Source organism: Strongylocentrotus purpuratus, unplaced genomic scaffold, assembly GCF_000002235.5.
Source record: "Strongylocentrotus purpuratus isolate Spur 01 unplaced genomic scaffold, Spur_5.0 spur5_scaffold_6, whole genome shotgun sequence".
NCBI lineage: Eukaryota > Metazoa > Echinodermata > Echinoidea > Camarodonta > Strongylocentrotidae > Strongylocentrotus > Strongylocentrotus purpuratus.
In genome coordinates this window covers 10,772,967-10,800,847 of record NW_022145612.1, presented here as the reverse complement: position 1 = coordinate 10,800,847, position 27,881 = coordinate 10,772,967, and the positions used below count along the sequence as shown (strand labels likewise).

Sequence of the window (27,881 nt, the reverse complement as noted above, 5' to 3'; positions counted from 1 at the left end):
GACTGCTTCCAGTGCATTACGTCATTTGTGTGACTCGCCGCCACCGGCCATGTGCACAGAGTAAACCAGCGGTGAAGCAGGAAGGAAACCATCAACAATAATTTCCAGAGCCCTTGTTTTCCAACAGACGCTCATGTGATCATTTTAAATGGTCTTTAGAACCACCAGTCTTTTGTAGTGCTCAGTCGTACATGAATACATGCACTGGGACTAAAGAGCTCTGCATTCTGCATCTACAGGGATGTCCATAAACACTGTAAGTACATCAATCTAGATTCTACCTTTTTCTAGTTTTGGGGATTTTAAAGGAATAATCATTCAATATACCTTTGTTTATAGGGGTCAGTAATTTATGGAGAATATTATATTCATGTATGCATGTCCTCTTGGAAATAGGAATTATAACATGTATCATGTATGCAGCCTGAATAGACACTCCACATGCACTAAAAATATCTTTTCAGTTGTGATTTATTTGTATTATATTGTTTTGTAATTGATATGAGCACATATTCATGTGCATGGATTCTTTTCTGTAATTGATATACGGAAGTATCATGTTCAGCATGCACGGTTGAGTGGATTGCAATGGTACATTTGGGTTATGGCTGCTATTAATAAAGAGAGTTACATGTACATGTGCACGGCTCATTAATTGAATTATCGTACAGCATAATATGAATGTTTAATAGTTTAACTGAATGGGACAGGAATTTGTGCATGTAAAAGTAATGGTCTAGGTATTGGTCATCTTGTATTCATTAAACAATTATATTCATTTAAACAAATGTACAGATACAGTGCATCAACGTGGAGGCTTTTTTCAGGAAATAAATTCCTAGGCTTCGGTGATACAAATAGTCCCATTGTATTTGTGATGTAATATGTGTTTTCCCTCCACTCACACACAGTCTGGTAATCGTCCTATGCTTGATGTTGCAGCTCCTTCAAACAATGCAAGTTGCATCTTATTCTTCCTACAGTACTTCATTGCTTTCCTTTCCATTCCATCCATATCAAACTAACTACGTACATGTAATACAGGAATATGGTGTGTCTTGTGTGCAATACTAACATTAAATGTATTACCGGAGTGTTGGCTCAGTCAGTAGAGCGTCCGCCGCACAACCGGGAGGTCGTGGGTTCGAACCCCGGCCGCGTCATACCAAAAGACGTTAAAAGATGGGAGTTGTTGCTACCTTGTTAGGCGTTCAACAGTAAGGGATAGAGCAACGTCGATCTGGCGCTGCTCAGTGGCTGCCGGGCTCACGATCAATTGGGCAAAAAGAATTTCCGTTTCGGTTTAATAAAATTTGGAGTGGACTATTAGGCTATCATTATTATCATTATTATTATTATTATTAATTTGCATGTACAATTTACATGTCAATGTATTAATTAGCAACTTGATAGTCAGGATCTTGAAATTTCGTAATAGCGATTGAAGTGATTTAGGGGAATCTTTATTCTGCCAGATGAAAACAAAAACCTATAAAGCAGTGTGTCTCTAAACTTAAAGGGATCCGGTAACTTTGTCTCAGATTCTGAAACAAAATCCTGGATTTAGCTCATGCTGCAATGATAATTATAAACCTTTAGGTCAGTCAGGAACCCCGTGACCTTTCCAAGCCATCGCCTGTCTGATTATCAAGATATTTATTATTGGAAATCAAAACCAAATTTTGTGGTTTGCCTGTCTGATTATCAAGATATTTATGATTGGAAATCAAAACCAAATTTTGCGGTTTCTTAACGGGGTTTTTCATAACACTACAGTCTCAGACACTGATAACACTAGGGCCATGCATCTCAGATTTAACATTGTTTAAGAAACAATGCCTTTAAGGGAAGTCCAACCCTATAACAGCAAACTACTCTAAAAGAAAGTAGAAAAATCAGAGAAGCAGACTGGTGAAAGTTTGAACGAAAAGAACGAAATTGTTGTAAAGTTATCAAACGTAAGTTATCTGCGACTACATCGCAATCCAGTAACCAGATTGGCTGATTTGAGATTCGCATATACCGGTAGCTTTAGTGATCTCATATTTCAAACACCCATTACTGTCTTATTATTGGTCCGATTTATTTCAATGTTTCGCCATTCTGTTCCTCTTATTCTTCTGCTTTATACGAACGAAATTATTACAGAGGTCGGATTGCCCTTCAAAAACCAACCCATTGCCTACAGGTTACAGTAACTTAGTGGCTGGAGCTCTGTATTAAGCCTTTAGAGATGGGAGAATTCAGTAGCCTAAACAAGGGCTCCATGCCAACAGGTGCCCAGGACACATGGGTGCCCTAAATGTCAGTTTGGACCCCCAAAATTATTTTAAAAATACGCAGATCTCGTGCATATATATATATATATATATATTCTAAAAAGTTGAATCTGGACTCCCTTCCTCAAAAGTTAGTGTAGAGCCATGCCTTAGGTTAAATTAAGAGTTAAATATTTTGTTTTGTTTTATATTGTAGAAAAAGAATAAGTCTGAAATATGTATTGCTTATAAGGCATGAAACCATAGTCATGTGACATGAAGAGATGATGTATTTTTGTTAGCCTGAAGTGTTGTACAACTTTATGTTTTGTGGAAAAAAGAAATTCTACATTACTGTTTCTCCAACTGAATTACGTATACATTATATATTTTTAAGGATGGTTGAAGCATTTCATAATTTCAATAAGGTTTGCTTACTAAAAACTTGCAGTGTATATACAGGTGTATGAGACATTAAAAACTAGAGCAAGCAAGACTATTTGCTAATAAAGATATTTATAAAAGAAAAATCTCCCATTTGTGAGTTGACATTGATTTTGGTGTCATGCCTACTGTAATATGACTATGATTCATAATAACATACATTTTTCTTTCATATTTGATGCTGAAATTGAGTGACCAAAATTTCCAGGAACATCCAATTTTGTTGGTTTCTGTTTTGTTTTTGTTTGTTTGTTGAAAGACTAATGAATGATCATGACTGAATAATAATTTATAGTACATGACTACATGTACGCCTTTAAAGCTCCTATTATGGATTTGCAAGTCCTCAAAAACTTATAAATCTAAATATGTATTTGTAGCAGCAAGATGAGTTTATTATCAAATAATCAAAAGTATGTGCACAATTTCAGATCAACAGACAAGCTTTCTCTCTGTGAGTGATAATTGAAGCCCTCATTTTGTACATAACAAATGGGGTGAATAAAACACCGACAGTTGCAAAATTCAAAGTTGAAAGGAAACGTGACTGCATAATAATGAATATTTTGCCACCATGTATGAAAGTTTTCATTTATGATATTTTTTAAACAACATTTGGTCCCTCTTTACAAGTTTTGATATTTTCACCTTGCAAATCACTGCCATGCCCATTAAAGCCAGACACAAAAGTTGTTGATTTTGAGATACCGTAATTTTTTTCAAAATCATAGGCGACCTTTGCCTCTTAAATCTGATCCTTGCTGGAGTATTGACAAAAGAAGATAGATCAGCATGACTGTCCAATTAATTATATCATATGCTATAATTAACAAAGTTCATTGACACAATGTACATGTACTACACATGTACAAAAACATTTACATCTATAATTCACCAAAATGAAAGCATGGGACATTGCATGAATATTTTGAGGTGAAGGTTTCTGTTAGGGGCAGATATCAGTTTCAAATGGAAACTGCTAGAAAATTCAAAAAAAGAATTTTGATAGAGAAAATATTCAATTCAGACACAAGAAAAGAAAGATGGATTTGGTGATTGTGTAATGTTGGAACTGACTAACTTGCTCTAGTAGTAGTGAGCTTGTCAAATGTTTACTTATCCATAAAGTGCTGCACAGATTGTCTTTTGTATTTTTACCTCATTTTTAGTTTAAGTTTAAGTTCAAGTGACCAAGCACTTGATATTAATGTAGTTTCTATTTGCATTCAACAGTTCATAAGCTTCTGCTTTTAATTACTCCCATTTCCTTCTGCAAGTTCTGTTATTACTACATTTATATACTTGGAATTTGTAGATAGAGTTTGGCCAACTTGGTTTCAGTTGGATACAACGTGGCATCAAATCTTTTGTTTTGGGCTTGCCAAACAAAGCAGTATTCGCCAACTGTGCCCAATTCTAACCAGATAGGCCAAGCTCTCCTATCCAGTGGCACTAGGGCTAATCAGACAATCGACTAAATATGAATTAAAAATACCCTAAATAATCTCAAGCAATTTGAAAGTTTTAATAAACTTTTGGATGATTCACCAAATGTGCCCAAATTATAAGCAGATAGGCCAAGCTCTCATACATGTAGTCAATAGGGACTTTTAGATTTGCGTGGACTGATACGTGTGGCGTCCATTCAAGGCAGTGCATTAAAAGGACGTCGACCGTAGCAATCCACATTGTCTTCGTGCAAATCTAAAAGTCCCTAATGGCACTTAGGCTAAACAGACAATTGACTAGAGATGAAGTACAAATACCCTTAATAAACCCAAGCAATTTTATAGTTTGAATGAACTTATAGTCTTTTAGATAAAAACATTTCACCTTGGAGGAGGAGGGATCATGGACTTTGGATGTCTTGTACAAAAACAAATAACACACTTCATGCTGACTTGCTCGATGCATGAACAAAGTTCAGCCTGGCTGAAAGCTCCAAATCAGCTCTAAAAAAAAAAATCCTGTACGCACTGCAGTTCATTTCAAAGATACACATATTGTATGTTAGGTCTACATCATACATGCCTTGATTGGATTATTATTGTGCATATTCATCTGTTATTGAAATTCATGTAAAATGTAGGCCTGTTTTGTAGTTGCAAATGGCCCAACTTCCTCATGGACATGCTGTAAGTATTTAATCATTCAGTAACAATTTCCTTTGTATTTCATTTCCTTGTGTATGTAGTAATACTATGATGATGATGTAGTGTTTCTATCATAAAGGGATTAATGCATTATGTTTCTTTCATTTTTATATTAACCCAATCCTCATCTGTTAGTTTAAAAGTATATTCTGTGTGATGTTGCTGTTGTTTCATTCATATTATCCTTCATATAACTATGTTTGATTTATAAAAAAACATTCTGCTAACATGAATAATGCTTCTCATGTCTCACCTTCTTAATATTAAATTTGTTTCTACATGAATGTAGTATATTAGAAGACATACCTTGAAAATTGTTACTTTAGTTGTAATGATTTACATGTACATGGAACATTTGCGATGACTGAAGATGTGCAATATGTAATTAGTGAAGCTTTAAAACAAATTAATGGTCAGAATTGACTTGGTGACCATGATCTTGCATGAACTTGAACAGTATTGAACTATAAACAGTAAGCTCTCCCTTTTGCTTCATATATCATGTCTTATTTCCCTTAATTCACTCAAATGAAATCATTACATCATTGACATGCATTGACCTTTTGACCTTATGATGTTATTATCACACAGTACATCATGCCGAGGGGGGATGAGGAGAGAGAGCGGGAAGCTCGGGCTGCCGCTCAACTGATATACAGCAATGCCTCCAACGATTCTCCTATCATCCGATCACCCACGCAGGCCAATGGAACTCACCCACCAATCTCGGAGAATCAGTTACCCTCAGTGCAAACCAGCTTCTCTGCAGTTCGCAGGGTCTTCTGCCTACTTGCGACCTTTGACCTGTTGCTGACAGCTGTTCTGTGGTTTATATTCATCCAGGTTAGTAAAATGGGAACAGCGGCAAACACCCTACCACACAAGTTACCCTAACAACACTGACCTTGATTCTAGGTCCCTAACCCAACCCCTTCACCTTAACCTTAACACGAACCCTAACCGCAACCCCAACTCACCCTAAAACCTAGTAACCATAACCTTTACCCAAACCATAACCGTAACCATAACCCTTACCCTCACATCAGTTAGTAAACCAAACAGATGCATGTCAGGGTATTCTGCACTTAAGCAATCAAACTTTTACTAGGGAATTTTAGAGGAAAGAACAGAAATTGTTATTTTCTTTTGATATGAGTTTGTATGAAATAAGTCCCTCTAGTGATGAACAATCAAAATTCATTTACCAACTTCATAAATAGAAGTATCGGAGGTGAGGAAAAGATTGAATATATGTCTTGCATAATGATATATGAATGTATGGTACTGTAAAGAATAATCCTCCTATTTCCCATTTCACAGCTTGTTGGTCTTGGGGTGAAAGATGGCTTTTCCTGTCAAATCCAGAAGTATGACTTCCACTATTCGTTGTTTGACATTGTTGCCATGGCCTTCTTCCGTTTTGCTGTTCTCCTCCTTGCGTATGCCCTCTTCAAGAGCAAGCACTGGATCTTTGCTGCAGTAAGATCTCATTTTCTCATTTTTTACACAGGGGAGACTGGGTTAGTGGCTCTTTCACGCATGATGCAGGAAACCAAGGTGGGGTTTTATGTGTAAATGAATAGCAGGTGGGGATGAAAAGCATGTTACCCCAACATGTATGTTATCATAAAAAAGAGGGGAATGCTGTGGTGTATGCCGTCATATGTGAAAGAGCCTTAAAGGGATCTGGTAACTTTGTCTCAGATTCTGAAACAAAATCCTGGATTTAGCTCATGCTGCAGTGATTATTATAAACCTTTAGGTCAGTCAGGAACTCCATAACTTTTACAAGCCGATCGCCTGTCTGATTATCAAGATATTAAAGATTGGAATTACAAATTTTGAAAATCGTTCACCAAACGGTTTTCATAACACTACAGTCTATTGGGGAAAACGAGTGTGGTAAAACCAGTCACTCAAAGATTTTTACTCTTTTGAGGCACTTCTTGATCATTTTGAAGCGTGATTTTTTTTTTTAGGTCTTCAATATTACACCATATCACAGACACTGGTAACACGTAGGGCCGTGCATCTCAGATTTAACATTGTTAAAAGATGCCTTTAATTGTTACCCTGATCAATTTGATTATAGCTTTGTCTTTGAGATATTCATCCTGTGCATTAAAAGCTGACATTTCTCCCCCACTAAATCTGGAATATCAGCCTTTTATACTTGAATTTGTGGGGGAGGGTGGGGGGGGGGGGGGTGCAAGGGACCACATTTTGTAACCTGAAAGTATTATAACTACAGATACTCTTGTGTGACCCACTTTATCAAAGAGCATTTGGCCTTTGTTGTGCTTATCTTGTCTGCCACACTGCACATATACCATTTACATGTACAAGCACTTTGTTTAATACAGACATCAGTATGTGTCTCCTTTCTATGACCATCTTTGTTTAGGTTAGGAACACATGGAAATTTCTGATCACTTTGATCACTTTACCCCTTTTCTTGAGCATTTTGACCAGAAGTAAGGTGTGACCTGAAAGAAAAAGGAAAAATTTCAGTTATTTTGTCCTGCAAAATGTATGTTCCTATCCAATCAATGATTAAGATGTTTTATTCCCTCCCTATATTTCTAGATAACAACAACTGCTACCACTGGATTAATAGTGGCCAAGATTTTCCTGTACTCATTAACGGTAAGAATTTATGTTTTAGGTTACTGTCCAGGTGATTATCTTTGCATGAATGTTAAAGGTAGTGTATTCTTTTTGCAGGAATTATGAATATATAAAGTACCGGTATGTCCTATCTGTGAAGTTTAAACGTTAGCAGTGTCCTAGTATTCCAATAATGCAAGGAAACCGGTTTACTTTCTAGACTTCACTGTCAGACACTATCGAGCGACTGACTGACTTCTTTTTTTATTTGGTAATCACATACATAAAATGAGCTGTAAAAAGTACATGAGCATTTGTCTACATCAATATTTGCACACCACAAAATGTACAACCATTCGGTACAACGGTATGAAAATCAGACTATTTAATTAAACGACCACAATCGCTAAATTCGATTCGAGAACTAGCAGTCATTATTTTTCCACAAAAAAGCTCTTTTGCTTTGGGGGAAGTTCTAAATTAGTATGATCTTTCCTAGTGCTGTAAGTCAGACGCTATGTTCGTGTTCGGTTCGGTTCGGCAGAGTTCGGCAATTTTTCACCCGAACTTGGTTCGGTTCGGGGTTCGGTAATATAATAGCGAGCAGCGTTATAGCCACGGCGGTTGGCACTGGGCGGGCCGGCTAGCCTGCCGGGCCCGACCAGCACGGAGGACTTTTGCACACTGCTTCCGACCAGCACGAATTTCACATTCAAAAACTGCTCTAAACGTAATTATTTGTGAAGAAAAGTACTACTTAAATTCGCATTTCCGTCTTGAATCGTGTTTTATTTTCAATTTTAAAAGAATCATGTTTTCAATTTGTCGATAAATGATATTTTTTAAAGATTTTCCGAGACGGTTGTTGTCTAATCATTGCTAATGTTAGAGTCATGAAAAATGCCATCTTGAATAGCAAATCAGGCTCATCAATAACTGTTTTTTATAAGTTTTTATTTTCAATAGGAAAAATATAAAATCCCTATTTTTCCTGAATAAATAAATACTATAATATATATTTACTAGCAGGACCCGCGGAAATCCGCGGGATTCTAGAGGGGGGCGGGGGTGTAAATAGATATATAGAGATCGTCAAGAACTTTATTTGCCATTCAGGCCATTAAAAAAATATACATGTTTAGTGTCCCCGCCCGCTTCCTTTTTGGGGGCCGCCTCTTATTTTTTTTTTGTTGAATTTTGAGAGAGAGAGAGAGAAAAAAAAACAGCGTCCCCATTTGCTTCCTTTTTGGGGGCCGCCTCCTATTTTTTTTTTTTTTTTTTTTTTTTTTTTTGAAAGAAAAAAAACATGAAGAGCACTGCTAAAATTTCTGATTTAAAAAAAAAAAAAAAAAAAAAAAAAATTGTCGGCCGCCATCTTGAAAAATAGCCCGAATGTCAGGGAAAATGTACGGAGAGCCATTTTGAAAGAAAAAAAAGAAGAAAAAGGGCCTCCTCCTTCCCATTTTTCGAAAAACAGGACGCTAAACATGTTTTTGTCTCGCCTGCGTAGCAAAAAGCGAGACATAGGCGCCGCTTTTCCGGTGACGGCGGCGGCGACGGCGACGGCGACGGCGACGGCGACGGCGACGGCGTCAACATCAAAAACTTAACCTAAGGTTAAGTTTTTGAATTTTTGGTATAATTTTTAAAGTATAAGTTCTTAGTCAATTAAACTTTGACTATAGGGTAATCAAGTATCCCCAATCATGTGAGTAGAATTTCAGATCACAAAGTCAAGGTCAAAGGTCATTTCAGGTCAACAGACTTGGACTATGTTGTAGCATCATCATCGAAAACTTAACCTAAGGTTAAGTTTTTGAATTTTTGATATAATTTTGAAAGTATAAGTTCTTAGTCAATGAAACTTGGACTATAGGGTTATCAAGTCTCCCCAATCATGTGAGTAGAATTTCAGGTCACTAAGTTAAGGTCAAAGGCCATTTAAGGTCAACAAACTTAGACTTTGTTGTGGCATCAACATTAAGATTTTCAAAATGCTTCTTCTTCGTTATTTTTCAACCGATTTTGATTCTGATTGTTTCATATGATAGGGCTAGGAGGGAATTTAAAATTTCTTCACAGAATCTTGAAATTCATTATCTATGCTAATTTATGCAAATTTATTCGAAATCACAAAAAAGGCTTCTTCTCCTTCATTTCTCGACCGATTTTGATTTGGTTTGCTTTATATATCGTAGAGCTAACTTTGGTACACTAAACTTCTACACCAAATTTTGAAATTGTTCTCCATTAATTAATAATGATAATTTATGCAAATTTATTCCAAAAATAACAAAAATTGCTTCTTTTCCCTCATTTCTTGACCGATTTTGCCTTATCTGGTAGAGCTAAATTTGGAACAATAAACTTCTACACAGAATTGTGAGATTTTGCTCCATTGATTATTTATGGTACTTTATGCAAATGAAATGAAATTATATCCCTTCCAGGGCATCAAATTTCTATTTTTTGACCAGTTCAAAAGTGTACCACATAAAATTTACGATATTTGTTGTTGTGAGATGCGGATGAGCGCTACGTCAATGACGTTCTGGTTTATCATATTGAATTGCGTTATGCAGGCGAGACCGCCGAGAGCGTTTCCCTTGTTTTAAAATTTAGCCTTATATAAAAAAAAAAAAAACGATCCAACTGTACCGGTAGTTATTCTTTAAGCCACTGGAACTGCGTAGAGTTCCGTAGTGTGGCGTACCGACTACGCAGAAATTAGGCTGCGTATTAATGGGAAAATTGTCCCTGTGTAGGTTATGCGTAAGCTGGCGTACAGGTTTGCTTATGGTTGCTTACTGGAAAGCTTTTACTGCTTTGTCGATCTGGCGTAGGGTATAGTTTACTGTTGCGTAGTCATGTAGCGTAGTGTTGCGTAAACAGGCGTACTTTCTGCGTCAAGTTTCTACGTCGAAAGTACGCGAAAAAAATTAAACATGTTGAATTGTTTTCGTTCATCTTGCGTACCCCTTCCCGTCCCTCAGCATATAGTAACGTAGGCCAGCGAAGTTGGTACGCAACACTACGCAACTCTACGTATTAACCCCACGCCAATTAGTGACCCGCAAGTGTCACAAATAAAGTATTAAAAATATGCTCATCTGACCCTAATTAAACGCCTAAACCCCCCCGAGCTTTCGGGGGTTTATGGCCCCTTGAAACCCGTGGACCCCACGCCTATATTATATATACACTCAACTCAGGACCCGCGGAAATCCGCGGGATTCTAGAGGGGGCTCCATTTCAAATTTTTGGGAAATTTTCGGGGGCTACTTTTTCAACTTTCGGGGGCTCTTTTTTCTGGGGCTACTTTTTCATTAATTCATCAAAGGATAGGCCTACACTTTGTTGAGATTTGTTTAGTAGGCTAAGGTTTCAGGCTTCCTACTTCATAATTGCCTATTTTTAAAAAAACAACATTTTTCTAGTTCAATAATTAAGTTTTCATGCATTGATTTGATGCAAGAACTGTAACATAATAGACCCTAGATTGTGATTATTTCTGACCATGAATTTCGATAATCATTTTTCAAAGTAAAATTTTCACAAGAAAATCAGACAGAAGTTTAAAAACGTAGACATTAGTAATACTTTTACTAATTCTAAGCTCAGGTTTCGTAAATCTATTCACGAAACTATATTGAAATCGCGGCAATAATGATGCAAACCAACAGATAACAATTTCAAAGTGTCAAATCTCTTCGACTCAAGCTCAGCTCAGCTGAACTCACACACACTCCAGGAAGCTCAACACCGGCGCCGCAGGCGTCGGACGCCTGCGGAGCGCGGTGCCTGTGTTGGAGCTTCCTGCAAGCTCATCTCAACTCTCACACACTGCACAGCAGCACTGCACTGTGTGTTGACTGAAGGCAGCTTGCGACTAAACTGTCAGTCCAATGGTTTTCTTGTGAAAACTTTCCTTTAGAAAATGATAATCAAAATTTAGTATACATGGCCGTAATAATCACAAAATAAGCTTTGATTTCATACCTCCATTCACGAAAACTATATAAAAATCGCGGCAATAATGATGGAAATAGGTCTCTAAGTTTGGACGTGGACGGGAAGCTTCGTGTGTATCTCTGTGGCTTGTGCAGCTACTACAAAGGATATCCTATAGAAAGATGCTTTACTCGGGTAAGCCCGACCCTGTGCATCGTCCATTTAACACGCAACTTAATGTGAGTGGATGGTCATCGGTCGTGTGTCTACGGATGCAATGTTGAATATCCATGAGGTATCTCTGTCGTCACGCATATCCTGCATTATGCATATCGCGTCTGTTTTCGCCCTGGACGTCGACACGGAGGAGGACCTCGGGCGGAGTATAGCCAATTCCACAGAGTAGACTCTCCCGCGGACGACGGCACCGGGCACGGGTACCCCGAGGGCAGGGTTCAGGAGGAGATAGCTGCACCAACTTGGGTCGGCGATCTCATTAAAAAACAATAGAATACAAAGGCCGGCGGAGACGTCATGCCCCCCCGCGGAGCCTTAGCGTATTACTATTATAGATTTCATTATTTATATTGCAAAATTTGTCCGATATTGTTACAATTAAAATATTATTTTTTTGTTGAATGGGCTTGAGCTGAACATGTTTTGATCACGCACATGTATTCTTGTTTATGGCTTGCGATCGCGACGTAGCGTGGTCAGGATTTGGGATTTGAATGGCGCCAGTGAAGTCGCGCCCACCACTGGATAGGCATAAATCACAAAGGCGGAAAATGGGAAAAAAGTAAATATAAAATGAGCAATCATGACATGAAAATTAGGTACAAAATGACAAGTTTATTAGCTTGCAAAAATGTTTACATTTTTCTGCCGAACATCCGAACCAAGCCTTTGCGTTCGGTTCGGTTCGATTTGGTTCGGAAGTGCCATTTTCGGCGAACTTCCGTTCGGTTCGGCGGTTCGGCTACAGCACTAATCTTTCCTTTTGCCGTTGGAATTTCACCTTTTCATTTTTTGGGACTGCCAATGGGACATAGTACCTTTAAGATGGCTTTACCATCCCTTCTTTGAAAATATGTCTTTGCAATAACCTCATATCTGATTATTAAATATTGAAGTCAGGATTAAGAAAGTTCTCATCATCGCCTTCAGCATGGGAAAAATTATTTGTTGGATCTCATGTCAGTGAGATGCATGCATAAACTCTTTTTTTTCTCATACACAAAGTGACTAAAATATCCCTTTTATGACTGAGCAGTGTTTATCCCAGTTGGATGACTAATAGAATAATTTGTGAAGCACAATTTTACATACATATGTTATATCAACTTTTAATTTGTCGGCTGTCAACCAATTCTACATGATTACTAAGGTTGAAACACCCTTGCTAACACTTCCTTTTGTCCCCCTTTTTCAACAATTTGATTCAATCTTCCTGCAGGACACGACCGGTTTTCCCTCGGGTTGTGCTCCAAAGACATCGTCTAATTCATCGTCTAATACATTCATGGCTATTGTAATGCTGCTCACTAGCCTGCTATTAGCCTGGCTTGAGCTATGGGTCTTGGACTTCCAAGTTATACCGAAGGAAAAGAAACTATTAGAGGAAGGTAAGACATATTGAGAGGCTCAATTGCTTTGAAGCTTTATAGAAATGGGAGTTCTCCATGTTTATAGCTGTGTCACAATGGTTGCTAAAGTCTATGGAAGCTGCACCGAGGGAGGAATGAAGGGATGGAGGTAGAGCAACCGATCTCCCAGTGGTTGCCAAGTCTATGGGAGCTGCACTGAGGGAGGTAGAGAGGGAGGGAGAGAGGTAGAGAGGGAGGTAGAGCAAGCGATCTCCCAGTGGTTGCCAAGTCTATGGAAGCTGGACCAAGGGAGGAATGGAGAAGGGGAAGATAGAGAGGGAGGTAGAGCAACCGTTCTCACAGTGGTTGCCAAGTCTACGGAATCTGGACCGAGGGAGGGAGGTAGAGAGGGAGGTAGAGCAACTGATCTCACAGTGGTTGTCTATGGCAGCTGCGCCGAGGGAGGAATGGAGAGGGGAAGATAGAGAGGGAGGTAGAGCAACCGTTCTCACAGTGGTTGCCAAGTCTACGGAATCTGGACCGAGGGAGGGAGGTAGAGAGGGAGGTAGAGCAACCGATCTCACAGTGGTTGTCTATGGCAGGTGCGCCGAGGGAGGAATGGAGGGGGGAAGATAGAGAGGGAGGTAGAGCAACCGTTCTCACAGTGCTTGCCAAGTCTATGGAAGCTGGACCGAGGGAGGGAGGTAGAGCAACCGATCTCACAGTGGTTGCTAAGTTTATAGAAGCTGCGCCGAGGGAGGAATGGAGGGAGGGATGGACCGAGGGAGGTAGAGCAACCGATCTCACAATGGTTGCCAAGTCTACGGGAGCTGCACCGAGGGAGGGATGGAGGGAGGGAGGTAGAGCAACCGATCTCTTCATAACTAGAAGATCAGTTCCATTAATTTCTTTTTTCTTTAATCATTGTTTAAGTAAGATCGTTTGTAAATACAGATAGTTTGATGGATTTGTATTATTGCATTATTCATCTCTCACCTCATGTTTATCACCTGCAGCCTTGATGGCGCACTCTTTAGAGACGGATGAAAGGCGCCCTCTGTTGGATAACTCCATCGACAGAAGGTATGATCTTCCAGGAGGACAGGCCTTCTACTCACCCTATGATTCACCCAGAGGTATGTCTTCTTTCTAGTTCTCTCTTCTCATTTTTTTCATGCATTTGTGTGTGCGTTTCCTCAGGAAAGTATAGTGAACGGTCAGGCTGAGAAGATCAGAAGTTTTGTTGCATGTCTAAATCTCATGGAATTTTATCTGGTGAAGTTACAAGCTTGTAAATTTTAGTCTAATTATAGTCACTGTAAGGTTCACGAAGAGGTTGCCATCATTCCATTCTTCTCTTGCTCTCTTTCCTATTTATTTTTATGTGTTTTCTCTGCGAACCGTAATGAGGGTGTTGATGAGAAGATTAGAGGTTTTAATGCTGGACCATATTTCATGAAAAAGCATGTAGTGGATATTAAAAGCAGTCACTGTATATCAGAATTTTATTATTAGGGTTATATTCAGCTCCTAATTTTGTGAGCATTCTGTGCATTATTGAAAACACTCTGAAAGACTTTCCATCATTAAAGTATGTTCAAGTTTATTTGGTCTTTTTAGACAGTTCTTAAAATTCCAGAATTTGATTTTTATGCCTCAGTTACGAAGTAGCCGGAGGCATTTTGTTTTCGGGTTGTCCGTCCGTACGTACGTCTGTACGTATGTCCCATTCTCGTGATCGCGTTATCTCAAGAACCGACTGATGGATTCCTACCAAACTTTGGTCATGTATGTAACTTGCAGAGCCAATGAACTGATTAGATTTTGGGGTCACGAGGTCAAAGGTCACAGGGGGTCATTATGTACGCAAAAATTGCTTGTGATCACGTTATCTCAAGAACCGTCTGATGGATTCCTACCAAACTTTGGTCATGTATGTAAATTGCAGAGCCAATGAATAGATTAGATTTTGGGGCCATGAGGTCAAAGGTCAGGGCTCATTATGTATGCAAAAATAGCTTGTGATCACATTATCATTAGAACAGATGGACAGATTACCATGAAACTCAGGACATGTATGTATCTTGCATTTGGGTTCATGAGGTCAAAGATCAAAGGGTCATACATGTATATGAGAAATAGCTTGTAATCACGATATTCTGAGAACCTGTTAATGGATTACAACCAAACTTGAACTTGAAAAATTTCTTCCGTAAAATTGCTCTATGACGGAGGCATCACTGCGCGCAGTCGAAGTTTCATCTAGTTTTATTTTATTTCAGTAATGCTATGATGTGTTTATCATACTGTTTCTGTTAATGGGCAATATTTTGTATCTCAGTATGGTTTGGAGTGTGAATATAATCATTTAAAAGTTCTATAACATGGTCAGCAAAATGACTGTAAAACTAGAAAATCTTACAGCATAAAACTTTGCCAAATCACAAGTATTTCATATTGTGATTGAATCTAGTTTTAATTTTAGCCACATGAGCCGCCCACAAAACTTATGAAAGTTACATGCCTGTATAATTTGTATATTTAAAATAATATGCTATTATGCTTTTTGTTTGTACGCATCAGGTTCCGATACAGAGTCTATAACAAGTGAGCTATCAGGTTCCAGTTTTAAATCATCAAGAACAGCAGACTTTCAGTCTCTACCAAACAGTCAACGGGGAAGTACTATAGATCTAGCAGCATCAGTTGATGTAAGTTATATTATCAGCTCATTTTCTTGTGTCTAGTTTGGAAGAGCACCTTTGGTTCTTCAAGGTTAATAGCATTTAGTTAAAACCCATTAAAAGCTATTTTAAGAGATCGTCTCTGTTTGTAAAATGGTAGTTTCGTAGTAGTTTTTATGCAACAATATTGAAAGTAGCCAGAAGCAAGTTGTGTCTAGTGCACCTCTTGTTCACAATCATTAAAGTTGTTTAAAGCCTACAAGAATTTTTTTTTCACTCAATGAAAAAAAGAGTTTTGCAGAATATCTTGATGTAATTTTGACAGTTTCTGATGACCCTCAAGGGCCTTGAGTTAATAACAAAAACAAACAGAAAACAAAAAAATTAAACCCATAAAAACCCCAGAATCACATAGAAACTTATACAAGTAAACCCCCGCGACCCCAACAAAAACTTTGGTTTACAATTTTCTCATTAAATTCAATGAAAGAGCAAACATTTTACTTGACCGTACTTACCAGTAAAACAATTTTCTGAAATTTTACTGGCACGGGGCCAACGAGCCAGTGGTCGTGTCGAGTTTTCGTGAAAATCTGAATTTTTAGGATACTCAGTCTGTTTTTTTGTGTCAAGAGGTTGGCATCTCTGGTTCAAAGAGGGACATATAATTACCTACAACCTCATTAACAAGTACCTCAGAGAGGATTTAAAGCCGTCGGCCCCCTTGCTGCTTACTTATTTAAAGCATACGCATGCTTTCTGAGCAGTCAGGTAAAATAAACCATCAAACCTAACTAGATTTGTGAAGTACAGTACATGTATATGAGAAATCTTAATTTTTTGTTTAAATGTACGCAAACCTCTTGGACACCCCATCATACAGTGTAGGTATTTGAAAGTTCTAATACAGTTTGTGTTTATTCAAGCCTACTAAAAACACTGGTGGAGCCAAAAGTGGGTAGATATAGCTGATCTCGTACCTGATTGCTAAAATCTTATTATATTTGTATTGATGAAATGGAGCCTCGTAAATAATCTGGACTTTGGATGTTATATTACGCGTTGTCTTCATTTAGAAAGGATATGGATTACATGCTCATGCACGCGTCAGATTATGCATAACATGAAAGTGTAAATTGGAGTCATATGATTTGGTACACTGACTCATTGTCACAAGTTATTATGCCTCCGTTACGAAGTAGCCGGAGGCATTATGTTTTCGGGTTGTCCGTCCGTCCGTACGTCCGTACGTACGTACGTCCGTACGTCCCGTTCTCGTGATCGCGTTATCTGAAGAACCGATTGATGGATTCCTGCCAAACTTTGGTCATGTATGTATCTTGCAGAGCCGATGAACTGATTAGATTTTGGGGTCACAAGGTCAAAGGTCAAAGGTCACAGGGCTCATTATGTATGCAAAAACAGCTCGTGATCGCATTATCATTAGAACAGATTGATGGATTCCTCCCAAACTTAGATCATGTATGTATCTTGCAGAGCCAATGAACTGAGTAGATTCTTGGGTCATGAGGTCAAAGGTCAAAGGTCATGGGCTCATTATGTATGCAAAAATAGCTTGTGAATGCATTCTCATTAGAACTGACAGATGGATTACTATTTAACTCGGGACATCTTGCAGAGCCAATGAACTGAGTAGATGTTAGGGTCATGTGGTCAAAGATCAAAGGGTCATATATGTATATGAGAAATTGCTTGTAATCACGATATTCTGAGAACCTGTTAATGAATTACAATTGAACTTGAATTTGAACAATTTCTTCTGTTTTGATTTGTAAAATTGCTCTATGACGGAGGCATCATTTCGACTGCGCGCAGTCGAAGTTCCATCTAGTTATATATGACACTTATTGGAAATGCGAAATGAAATGAAAGTGTCTTAGAAACTTTTTGTTATGATAGTGCATTTCATTAATGTTTTGGGGCAGGTCCAAACTATTTGGATTGTGACATAGGGGACATTCAGGGACTTTAAACAAGAAATAACAACAGATGAAATTATTTATATGGCTATCTTTTGGTATGAGTTTGTGGTTAGTTTTAGTTCTGACCAATTCTTTAATTAATTTTTAATAATTAATTAAAGAATTGGTCAGAACTAAAACTTTCAACAAATGAACTAGCCCATAATAGCCACAGACTCATACCAAAAGATAGCCATATGAATAATTTCATCTGTTGTTATTCTTGTTTAAAGTCTCTGAATGTCCCGTACGTCACAATCCAAATAGCTTGGACCTGTCCTTTTATGTTCAATCATGGATAGTAGAAAAGATATTGATATCACATGATTTGGTACCAAAGTGAATGTTCAGGTTTCATGTATCATGCATGTGCTTGGGAATTCAATAAAAAATCACAATTTTATGGATGCACAGTAGCAGTGACAAAGCCTTGTATGTGTAGCTCACAGAACTTTTAAAATTCTAAATTGTAGGTTATACTACAGAGTTCATCAAACTATCTTTCCATGCATGTGTAGGGTTTCAGTAAACTAAATTCAATTACTGGCAGTTAACTAAATTCAAAATCCACCTGCAAATATTACTTGTTTACTTACATTCAAAATGGATAATCAAAGTGACTTATGAGCAGGAAGATCAATACATCTGTACATATATGGAAGTAAACACCAGGTTAAAGTTCATGGAGGCTGTAATATGAAACTAATTTTTCCCCTTTATACTCTTTTAATCCATAAACATTAGGTTATCTTGTATAAATATTGTGGGGCCTGGGAATTTTTTTATGTATTGAAACGATATACTGTATGTATTTTATGGGTGATTTGTGTCCTTAAGCCTGTGTGTCATCATTATGTCATATCATTTGCTAACTGAAACTGTGATAAAAGGCTATAAAAGGAAAGTGAGAAGACAGGTACCGGTATATTTGTCATCAACGATGTCAAAGGTAATAAAGAGTTTATGCAGGTTTCCCATAGACCCACATTGCACATATGGAGGTATACATATATTTAGAAAGATATTTGTAATTTTATTATGATTTTTTTTGTTTATTGTATGAAAGAAAACAAAAATTGAGTTTAGAAATAGAAATTTATATGCACTTTCATCATAAATTGAGAAAATTTTGTTCCAAGTATTCTGTAATGACCATTAAACTCATCATGTTAAATGAAGCATGCTACGGACGCTTAGCGAGGTTCATTTGAAACCAGTCGGTACAATAGTAACCTATCTGAAGAAAAAAATATGAACATAGCTAGTACAGGAGGGATAGCTTATACATGTGCATTCATGTGTGCTTGCTCAAAGGTCAAATAGTTTCCTCCCACAAACAAACTTTATGGGAGGGAACTTTTCAATGTTCCATGAACTTGGTTTTTGAGTGGGCATGCGCATGTTTAATATCTACTCTACTGCTTATCGATATGAAATAAATAAACAATACAATCTATTAATAACACTGTTATTGAACGAAGAATTGAGATAGTCTCATATTGTTAAATTGTTACGACTGCAGAATTAAGAATATTAGGAGTCAAATTAGTAACTAAATGATTGTAATTCACAGGAGCAAGAATACATCCAGAAGGCCAAGGATGCGCTGGTCCAACTGCAAGGTATCCTTGACAACACAGAGATATGGAAGAAAGAGTGCAGTGAAGGAGATGCAACAGTTTACTGTGGAACCTACCCAGGGATAACTCAGAGATTATACAAGTTAGATGTGAGTTTGACATGCAGTTTCAGTTTCAGTTTCAAGTTTATTGATACAAATCCACGAGGTTAGATTATCATCAGACACGAACAACAGTACATTAGGACAAAATACATACCGGTACATTGTTATACAATACATACATTGGTTCAGAATACACGGATATCAGATACATGATTGTAAGCACTTGTGATACACCAAAGCTTCATGACTGTAATTGGCAGGGATAAAGTTAGACAGGAGCTTTCAGGAAATTTTAAGAAAAGAAATATTTTTGTGACTTTGTATATTGTTTTATGAGCCTGAAGGTCAAAACGATGTATACAAAATATATTTGGGTTTATAATAAATAATTTGGTCTTAAAAACCCAGGGGTAGCTGCATTAGTATTAATACTGCTCTTCATGCGGGCCCTGTAATTATTATCACCCCAGCAACTACCTGGTACCCATTTACACCTGGGTGGAGAGTGGCAAATGTGGAGAAATGTCTTGCCAAAGGACATTAGTGCCGGGCTGGGATTCGAACCCTCAACCCTTAGATTAAGAGTCAATTTAATAAATCGATCACTATACTGCAACACTTCCACAGCTCCATGTCCTCCTGGCTTACAACAGTCAAAATTATATTGTTGTTGTAATATGACAAACAAAATTGTGTAAAATGATGGATCATTTCATTTATTTCTTTGGAGACCTCCAATTTACTTCAATCTTGTTAATTTTTTATTTCTATTTTTGTTTTATGGACATTTATTTATTCATTTTCAGTGTACTCCGTGTATCTACTCCTAATTTTCTTTGTTTTTTGTTGTTTTGTTCAGGCAATTCTTCCTGTATTACCGGAAGTAATAGTTGAAGTAATATGGGATAACATTGACGAATCAGCATCATGGAATTCAGCGTTATTAGAAGCTAAGCGAGTCCAAGACATCAACCCGTTTGTTGACATCCTATACAGCGTATCAGCCCCTGGAGGCAAAGGTGTATTCAGCAGCAGGTAGGAAGTCAAGTGTAGACAGAAGGAAAGCCTTGTTCATATGGTTGTACGATACTTTCTCCTGCAACCATGGCTATGCATCAATTTCCTACATTATCAAATTTCTTAACCTGGACCCTGGAACCTATATTATACCTAACCTGAAACTAGAGCGCTATAATGGCAGCACAGCTAAAGCCGGGGTAATAATATCCAAGTTTTATGTCATGCGCAGTTGAGTATATACATATAGAAACTGCGCATTATAAATTTACAATTATTATTATTATTAATTGCAACCCTAACTCTAACCCTAACTCTAACCTTAACCCTAACCTTAACCCTAACCTTAACCCTCTACCTTTGAAAAAAGTAAATCCTGAGCAATTGTGGCAGGAGTAACTGTGGGGTCACCATTCATACCCATTGACCACCTTATAAAATTGTTGTAGCAAAGTAAAAACCATTTTAAGTGTAAATGAACGTCAAAGTGGGTGATGGAATGGGATTTAGGGTTATTAGAAGCAGAAAGAGTCCAAGACATAAACCCCTTTTTAGACATTGTATGCATCATATCGGGGGCCCTGGAGGTAAAGGTGTATAGTAGAAGAAAGGAAGATACATCACCATGTACTCCAGTTATTGATGATCATATCATTTAGTTTAAGATTTCATCATTTTTGAGTTCACAATCTTCTGATCATATGCAGACAATACACCGGTACTTGATTTTTCTCTCTGCAGTTAAGCTTGTAACATTATTTTTTTTTTCTTTTCTGAATTGTCCATTGTTTTAAATGATACTAACATCTAGAAAACAACAAAATCTGTACTCTAAGGGAATGGATTTAAATGTCAGGTCTACTACTTAATGGAAAAAAAGGCCAAGAAATCATTGAATTGAAAGGGCTTGGACCCTATGCAGCAATTCTATCATCCAGCCATATATGGTCCATGTTTATACAGTCATGATAAAATGGGAAAAAATGCACAAAATTAGCATGTACCCCAGTCTTCCTGTTCTGTTTCAAGTTCCATGTGTGGTATTCAGTGGCCCCTTGTTGGATGTTGGGCTGCTGTAGGTATTTGATAATCCAATGAGATTTATTCACAATTAACGTATTCTTGCAATATGAGGTAACTTAAATGCAGTGCACGCACGGAAAGACCCGTCCTGAAAGCAAACTGCATAACTGTTGAAAAACGTAATTTTTTCACAAAGAGGTACACATGTAGAACCACCTCATAAGGATATGGAGCAGATAACAAATAAGTCAGTAAGTACATAGCATATACAGTGCATATCCATCGCTTCCAAATAGGGACTTTTGTGTGACTATGAAGTGTGACATCATGATCCTGCAATTTATTCAAATCATATGATCAGTTCATATGGAATCACCGTTTTCTCTCTTAACAGGGACTTTGTAACAGTACGGTTGTGTGAGCAGCGAGGCGATCGTTACGTGTCTAGCGCCATAGCTGTAAAGCATCCGGACAAACCACCGGTACCGCAGCATGTCAGGGGTGAGATCGGAGTAAGCGGATGGGTGGTAGAACCTGCACAGGATAGGCCGGGCCACTGCAGATATATCTGGATAATCAACTCGGATATAAAACTAAAGGTAATCTAGCCCAGCTAACCCAGTCACTGACATCAAGGCCTTTGGGAATATTGTTGGGTCGGGGCAATTAACTCACATTTTCCCCTTTCACAACTTAAAATTATATTAATATAATAAGAAAATCAAGACGATTGGTTACCTTTGATCCGAATTTGTGGTTTATTATACTCAACTCCATCAACCCCTTCGAATTAGCATATTCTGTATGATTTGCATATTCACTTCAAGTGATCTATGTGATGAAGTTAATGCAATTGAGATTAGAATATACTTTTTTTGGTGGACAGTTGCTAAAATCGATTTTGATTTATCATTATTGATTTACCAATAGAAGCCAATATGTTCATGTAGTGTGTTTAGCCTGATGCACATGAGATGTTGATCCAATAACGCCAATTTTTTTAAACAGATTGTTCAATTCATACCGTTCATGCCACAGCAAGCAGTGAACAAGAAGCCAGACAGATAATGCCAGCTGTGCGCAGAGTTGTTACAAAAATGTTCAGTATACCTACATTTGTTTGTGTAGATTCTTACGCCGATTTTCCGTTGATTTTTGGATTTTGGACAAATCTGGAACCCTGTGCTATGCCATTGCACCTTACTTCAAGGGGTTGCATGTAAGGGCTACGGAGTGTGTCTAGACCTGCAATATGCCTAAAGGTCCTTGAATGGTGCATTACAGTGGATACACAATCCACAGCGCCATTTACCGACACCCGTGTTTAGTTGATTTCATGTGATGCATTATGGGAAATGTCGACAAAAATATCAGCTGTGGCATTACCCTATGAGATATGGGGATCTAATTAGAATTTTTAGTGGAGAAGGTTTGAATAGCTTACAAGGGGTAAAATTTTGGATCAATTTTAAAAATGTCAGTATCATTGACCTGACTCACAACGTTTTGGCCATCTTCGCCACTTTTTGCCAAAAGTGACCATAACATGGGTAATATTCTAATCAGCAAAGGAGATTTGATGGGCCTGTTCTATATAAATATGTGCCTTGGTGCCAGAAAAGGTGATCAAGTTAACCCCCTTCAAGAACAATGTAGTCCTTTTAATCACTTTTTTGGCGAAAGTCGACCATTTGTATTATTTTCGGTCAAAATCAGGCCCAAATTTTCGTTCAGAATCAATTAGTGGTGGGGTTTTGACGTCCAAAATCAATCTAAAAATGTGTGCTGATATCAGAATATCCCATTGAATGAATAGTACACAATTTGCACCACTTTGGTAAATTTGATCGGGAGCTAGCATTTTGCTGCGCTGCACTGGTTGAAAGATGTCGACCTGCAAGTTGTAAAATTTGCCTGTCGCGTCTTGCCGGTGGGGACGCTGTCAATTGTGAATCCTACATTGAATTGACAGCCCCATATTGAAATCAGACGTAATACTCACCTACAGATGCTGGGAGAAAATTAAAGGGTGTTGCTCTAATTGGCTCAGAGCAGAACTTGAAATATTTTATTCTTGTAATGTAATATAAGTACAGTATAACCTTTATATATAGAATGTTTAAAGAAGACAAAAATATATGTCTTAACATGGGTAAGTGGTTGTTACATACAGGTTTCTTTAGTACAAGATTTAAATGAGAAAAACTGATAAAGGGAATCAAAAGGGAAACAAAAGGGGTTTTGTAGATCGATGGTCTTCTATGCTGTTTTTCTATTCAGGTGTGTGTTAAAGCAGATTTGACTACTATGTCATACATTTCCTACCACATCTTTATTTGTACTTTTGAATAATCAGGGTGGATTTAGTTCATTCTCTGAGAAACATGTTTCCGAGCTCTCTTGATACTTGATACTTGATACTTGATGAGGTAATCCCTAAAGCAGCTTTTCCAAGCTATACTGGGATGGGATGTGTTGTGACAGCAGGTGAAGGTGCAGACAACAGAAAGGTGTACAATTTCTATATACAATAAAACAGTGGCGTGCAAGTAAAAATCATGATGCTATATAGTTTACAGCATTCTGGAACCTACAGGAACCTACCAAAACTCAAGATTACATTTTTAAAGTGGTGGTTAACTTTTTGTCCACTCAGTACATGTATATGTACATGATGTATGTGATAAGACTCACACTTGTATAGGCATAAATAGTCACACCTGTACTCTCTTTTGTTGGTGCCTTGATATCAGTCAAAGAAGAGCTGTTTTATAAGGAAGGCAGGTTTGATCTAGAAACCTGGCTCACTTCCAGAGTTCTACATCAGACCTTCAAGTAATCATGAGGGATTATGAGACAGGTGAAGTCACGGAAATGGTTAGGTTCGCACGACAATCTGTTAACTTTAACTTTAAGTCATGGCTTTAAACTTTTATAGATATGTTGTAGTTAGGGATCTTGTAGACACACTCATGGTCATTAAACTGTAAGTTTACTAGAAGTTATTAACCACAAGATATATTAAGGTTAGGGCAATAACTACGAGAAGAGAAGGGGGGGGGGGAGCGAGTGGGGGAGTCCTCGCTTAAAGTTATGTGCTGTGTGTGGATGCAAATGACTTAAAGGCTATGCCAGCTTGAAGTTGAAATGAATGCTTGTCCGGCTTGTAATTCAACTATGACAGTTCAGTGTAAACATAGCTATAATGATTAAGATAGATCAGATGCCATGTTGAGTATCATAAGAACGCTTGAGTGGGATATCAGTCTGCTTCTAATTTCATATCACTCTCGACCTGTATGCGTTATACCCTAATGATCAGTGCACAGAAGGGATCGTCAAGGGCAAGGCTGTTTATTTGTAATTTGGTTTATCAGCTTGGAAACCCAGAATATACAAGAGTCTATTTAGTATGTCATGATCATAAAATGATGTGAATGATATATTTAGGATGGATTCACACATAAAACTAAACCTCTCACAATCGTGGTAACCCGAAATAAATAGAGTGAAATTAGAATTGGTGATCACATTTTGTATGTTTCAAAGTTTGTCAACATCAATTTTTGTTTTCTTCATGAGATTTCCTTCTGCAAAATATATATTGATCAATTCCATGCAAAGCTTTGGTGACCTTGAGATATCCTTGGATCATGAATGAGGGAACATGAATTATGGTACATCATTAATTGCTAGTGACAGGCCAATTTCCGTATGCACGATGTGTTACTAAAATAATTCATGTATAGCGTGAGAACATTCTCGTCCATTTTCATCAAGTGACCTGTTGACATGCAGTGTGGACTACACGAGTATAAGCATGGTATTTTGTAAATTCAAAGTGGACTGTATGTGTGCATATATCTCATGGGCATCATCATGTCAAATGTATTGTCTTGTAGTACAATGGAATAATTGTAAAGTTGAATTAAAAGTCATATTTATTTATGATAGTAAAATAACTGCATATCAAGGGAAATTGGTTTTTAAAAAACCTGCAAATTATTTGTTTATTACATGTAGGCATTCTTTCTTCTTCTTTCTTTTTTATTTATATAAAAAATTGAATACATACTTAACCAAACATTGGGAGAATCACATACTCTGATGCACATACATCGGACTGCATGTTTTATTCATGGGCTAATCTTCCTTTCTTGATAACTTTCATATCAAATGCATTTTCTATCAAGTTGGTACAACAGATTTTATAATTCTAATTGAATTCCAGGATTTTGTTATTGTTTGTCATAACCAGATCTCAAGGTTACCAAGAGTAGCTATTTAATAAATGGGATTCATGCCTGAAATTGATGGACGGTTATGCCTATTAAAATAAACTTAAAATAATTTTAGACTGTGTGAATAACACTCTACATGTTTGAGGATTTCGTTAATGAACAGACTAATTTCATTTTCTAAGAAGTTTACTGATCATGTTTGGGAAAGTAATTATGACAGCAATTTCACTTCCTGCCATGTTATGACCTTTCAGTGTTTCTTGCCAAGTACTCCCCCATCTTGGTGTACCGTATGTATCTCTTTTGCTGCAGTAAGAATTTAAAAATAAACAGAACATATATAAGTTACATGTTTATGAACAAAAAGTAAAATTTCACCACAAACAATGGATCATACGTGCATCATAATATAACACAGAAATAATTTTCCCAGTCACCGCTCTTAGCAGATATTCTTATGCTGAAAGGGGTCATGCATGTTCTGCAAAAATGTGATTCTCCAGACACAAGCTCAGGACCTTGTATTCTACTCCTGCCACTTACACATGTCACATGTAAAAACTCGTATCCAGACACCTATCCTCTGGACATCCACCTCAGTGGCGGATCCAGGGGGGGGGGGGGGGGGGCAGGCCCCCCCCCCTGGAAAAAAAATGTGTATTTTTACATTTGTTAACGTTAATTTTACCTTGTTTTGGAGATGACCCCCCCCCCCCTTGAATGCCAAGGGGGAGGGTGCAATTTTTCAAATTACTGAGGGCCAAACAAAAAAAAATCAGTGCTCCCTTGATGTGTTTAACACATCGTACACAACATATTAATATTGGTAGTGAATGTTATAATACTGGACCCAGATCTAAGTAGCCTCGTCTCATTTTGTCTCACATGTGTGTATGTCTATAGGTTTGGACACCACAGACTGTCATGGATCCAGTGATGGGCGGAGTTATTATTAGTTCTTACCGGGATCTCCTCAACCACCTGACGCAGCAACGAGGCACTGCCTCGTCATGACGACGGTGAGACGGAGCACAAGCGTGTTATAATGTCACCTGGATGCCAGCCAATGACCAAATCGGACGTCAGTACTCTTGGATGAATGAAGATCCTTTCTCCCCTATTTTTGTTATGTAATGGTTACTGTAGACATGTTTCATTTGTCACAATGTGAATATTCTTTGGAGGGAGGGGAGTTTGATAAGTGAGCACATTATGATGTGTTCATGGCATGTGCACTTTGGTTAAGTTGTAAACAGAGTACTATTGAACAGAGCTACATGTAGTAATATTCAAATGTAGTTCTAGGGATGAAACTCTTCCATCATGGTTAGTAACCTGTCTATAGAAGTGGTTATCATGTCTATGCAATAGAGCATACCTTGATCCAAGGACTGCTGGAAGAAAGGGGGGTGGGGGGTGGTATAAAATTACCCATGTCGTAATGCTGGTAGAAAATGTCAAAGCTGTCATGAAAAGTAAAGTGTTGTGGTGAAGGAGGTCTTTCAAAGAAGGGGCGGGGGAGGAAGGGAGGGGAAATACAGATTTGCCAAGAGGGGGAAGGCACAATTGCATATCTGTTCATAAATCTTGACACTTGAATACCCCCTCCCCCTGAAAAAAAGGGGAGGGGGAGACAAATCAGATCTGCTGATATTTGCTTTTTGAAATAATGTGTTCTCGAAAATTCTTCTCTTGTTGGGGACTTATTTGTAATATGCTACATTTTAAAACTTTTATATATTGTATAAGGATTGAAGCTTTGATAAAGAAGGGTGCAATTTTTTTAGTAATAAATTTGAGCATTGCTCTCTAAACAGAGCAGTAGATTTTTATTTTATTTCATAAAATGCTACCAAAGTAATGCAATTTAGTAGATGTTACAGAAAAGAGGTAGCATGTGTAGTTTTTAAGTTTTAAATACTTCCAGACAATCCCCAAACTGAATGGCAATTGACAAATGTTTGACCATCAGGGGTAAATTTTCTGTTTATTTTCAGTGTTGCCAGTGTAACCGGGGTATGAAGAATTGTGTCTGAGAAACCTAACTCTAACCATAAACCTAACTCTAACCTTATGAATTGAACATCCATATACATAAATTCTATTGGTGGGGTAATCAGAAAGTAAACATAAATAATACTTGTATGTGATATATTTTAGAAATTGAGTTTTGTGACACATCCAAAATGGCATCCTTTAGTGCTCAGAAAATTAGCAGCTAGGTTCAGTCTGCAAGTAAACATCTGAGGAA

General features: G+C 37.7%; 1 protein-coding gene across 3 annotated transcripts; it reads left to right on the top strand.

Moving 5' to 3' along the window:
- LOC577732 (stAR-related lipid transfer protein 3) lies at positions 1–26,924 on the top strand. Of its 3 annotated transcripts, XM_003723381.3 has the most exons (12): positions 1–256; positions 912–956; positions 5,447–5,698; positions 6,176–6,334; positions 7,442–7,501; positions 12,870–13,038; positions 14,016–14,135; positions 15,583–15,710; positions 19,239–19,394; positions 20,209–20,384; positions 21,784–21,988; positions 26,534–26,924. In XM_003723381.3, exons 1-12 carry the CDS (start codon positions 242–244, stop codon positions 26,642–26,644), a joined length of 1,596 nt encoding a protein of 531 aa, XP_003723429.2. In that variant the 5' UTR covers positions 1–241; the 3' UTR covers positions 26,645–26,924. The 3 variants fall into 3 exon arrangements, with proteins under 3 accessions (XP_003723429.2, XP_011681721.2, XP_783037.4); XM_011683419.2 differs by lacking the exon at positions 912–956; XM_777944.5 differs by lacking the exons at positions 1–256; positions 912–956 and adding an exon at positions 4,386–4,837.
- The last annotated feature ends 957 nt before the right edge of the window (positions 26,925–27,881 follow it).

Bases quoted from the DNA above. Each gene is read 5' to 3' on its own strand.
- LOC577732 (XM_003723381.3), top strand. The intron at 7,502-12,869 runs GTAAGAATTTAT...ATCTTCCTGCAG, and splicing joins TTTTCCTGTACTCATTAACG to GACACGACCGGTTTTCCCTC. The intron at 19,395-20,208 runs GTGAGTTTGACA...TGTTTTGTTCAG, and splicing joins AGAGATTATACAAGTTAGAT to GCAATTCTTCCTGTATTACC.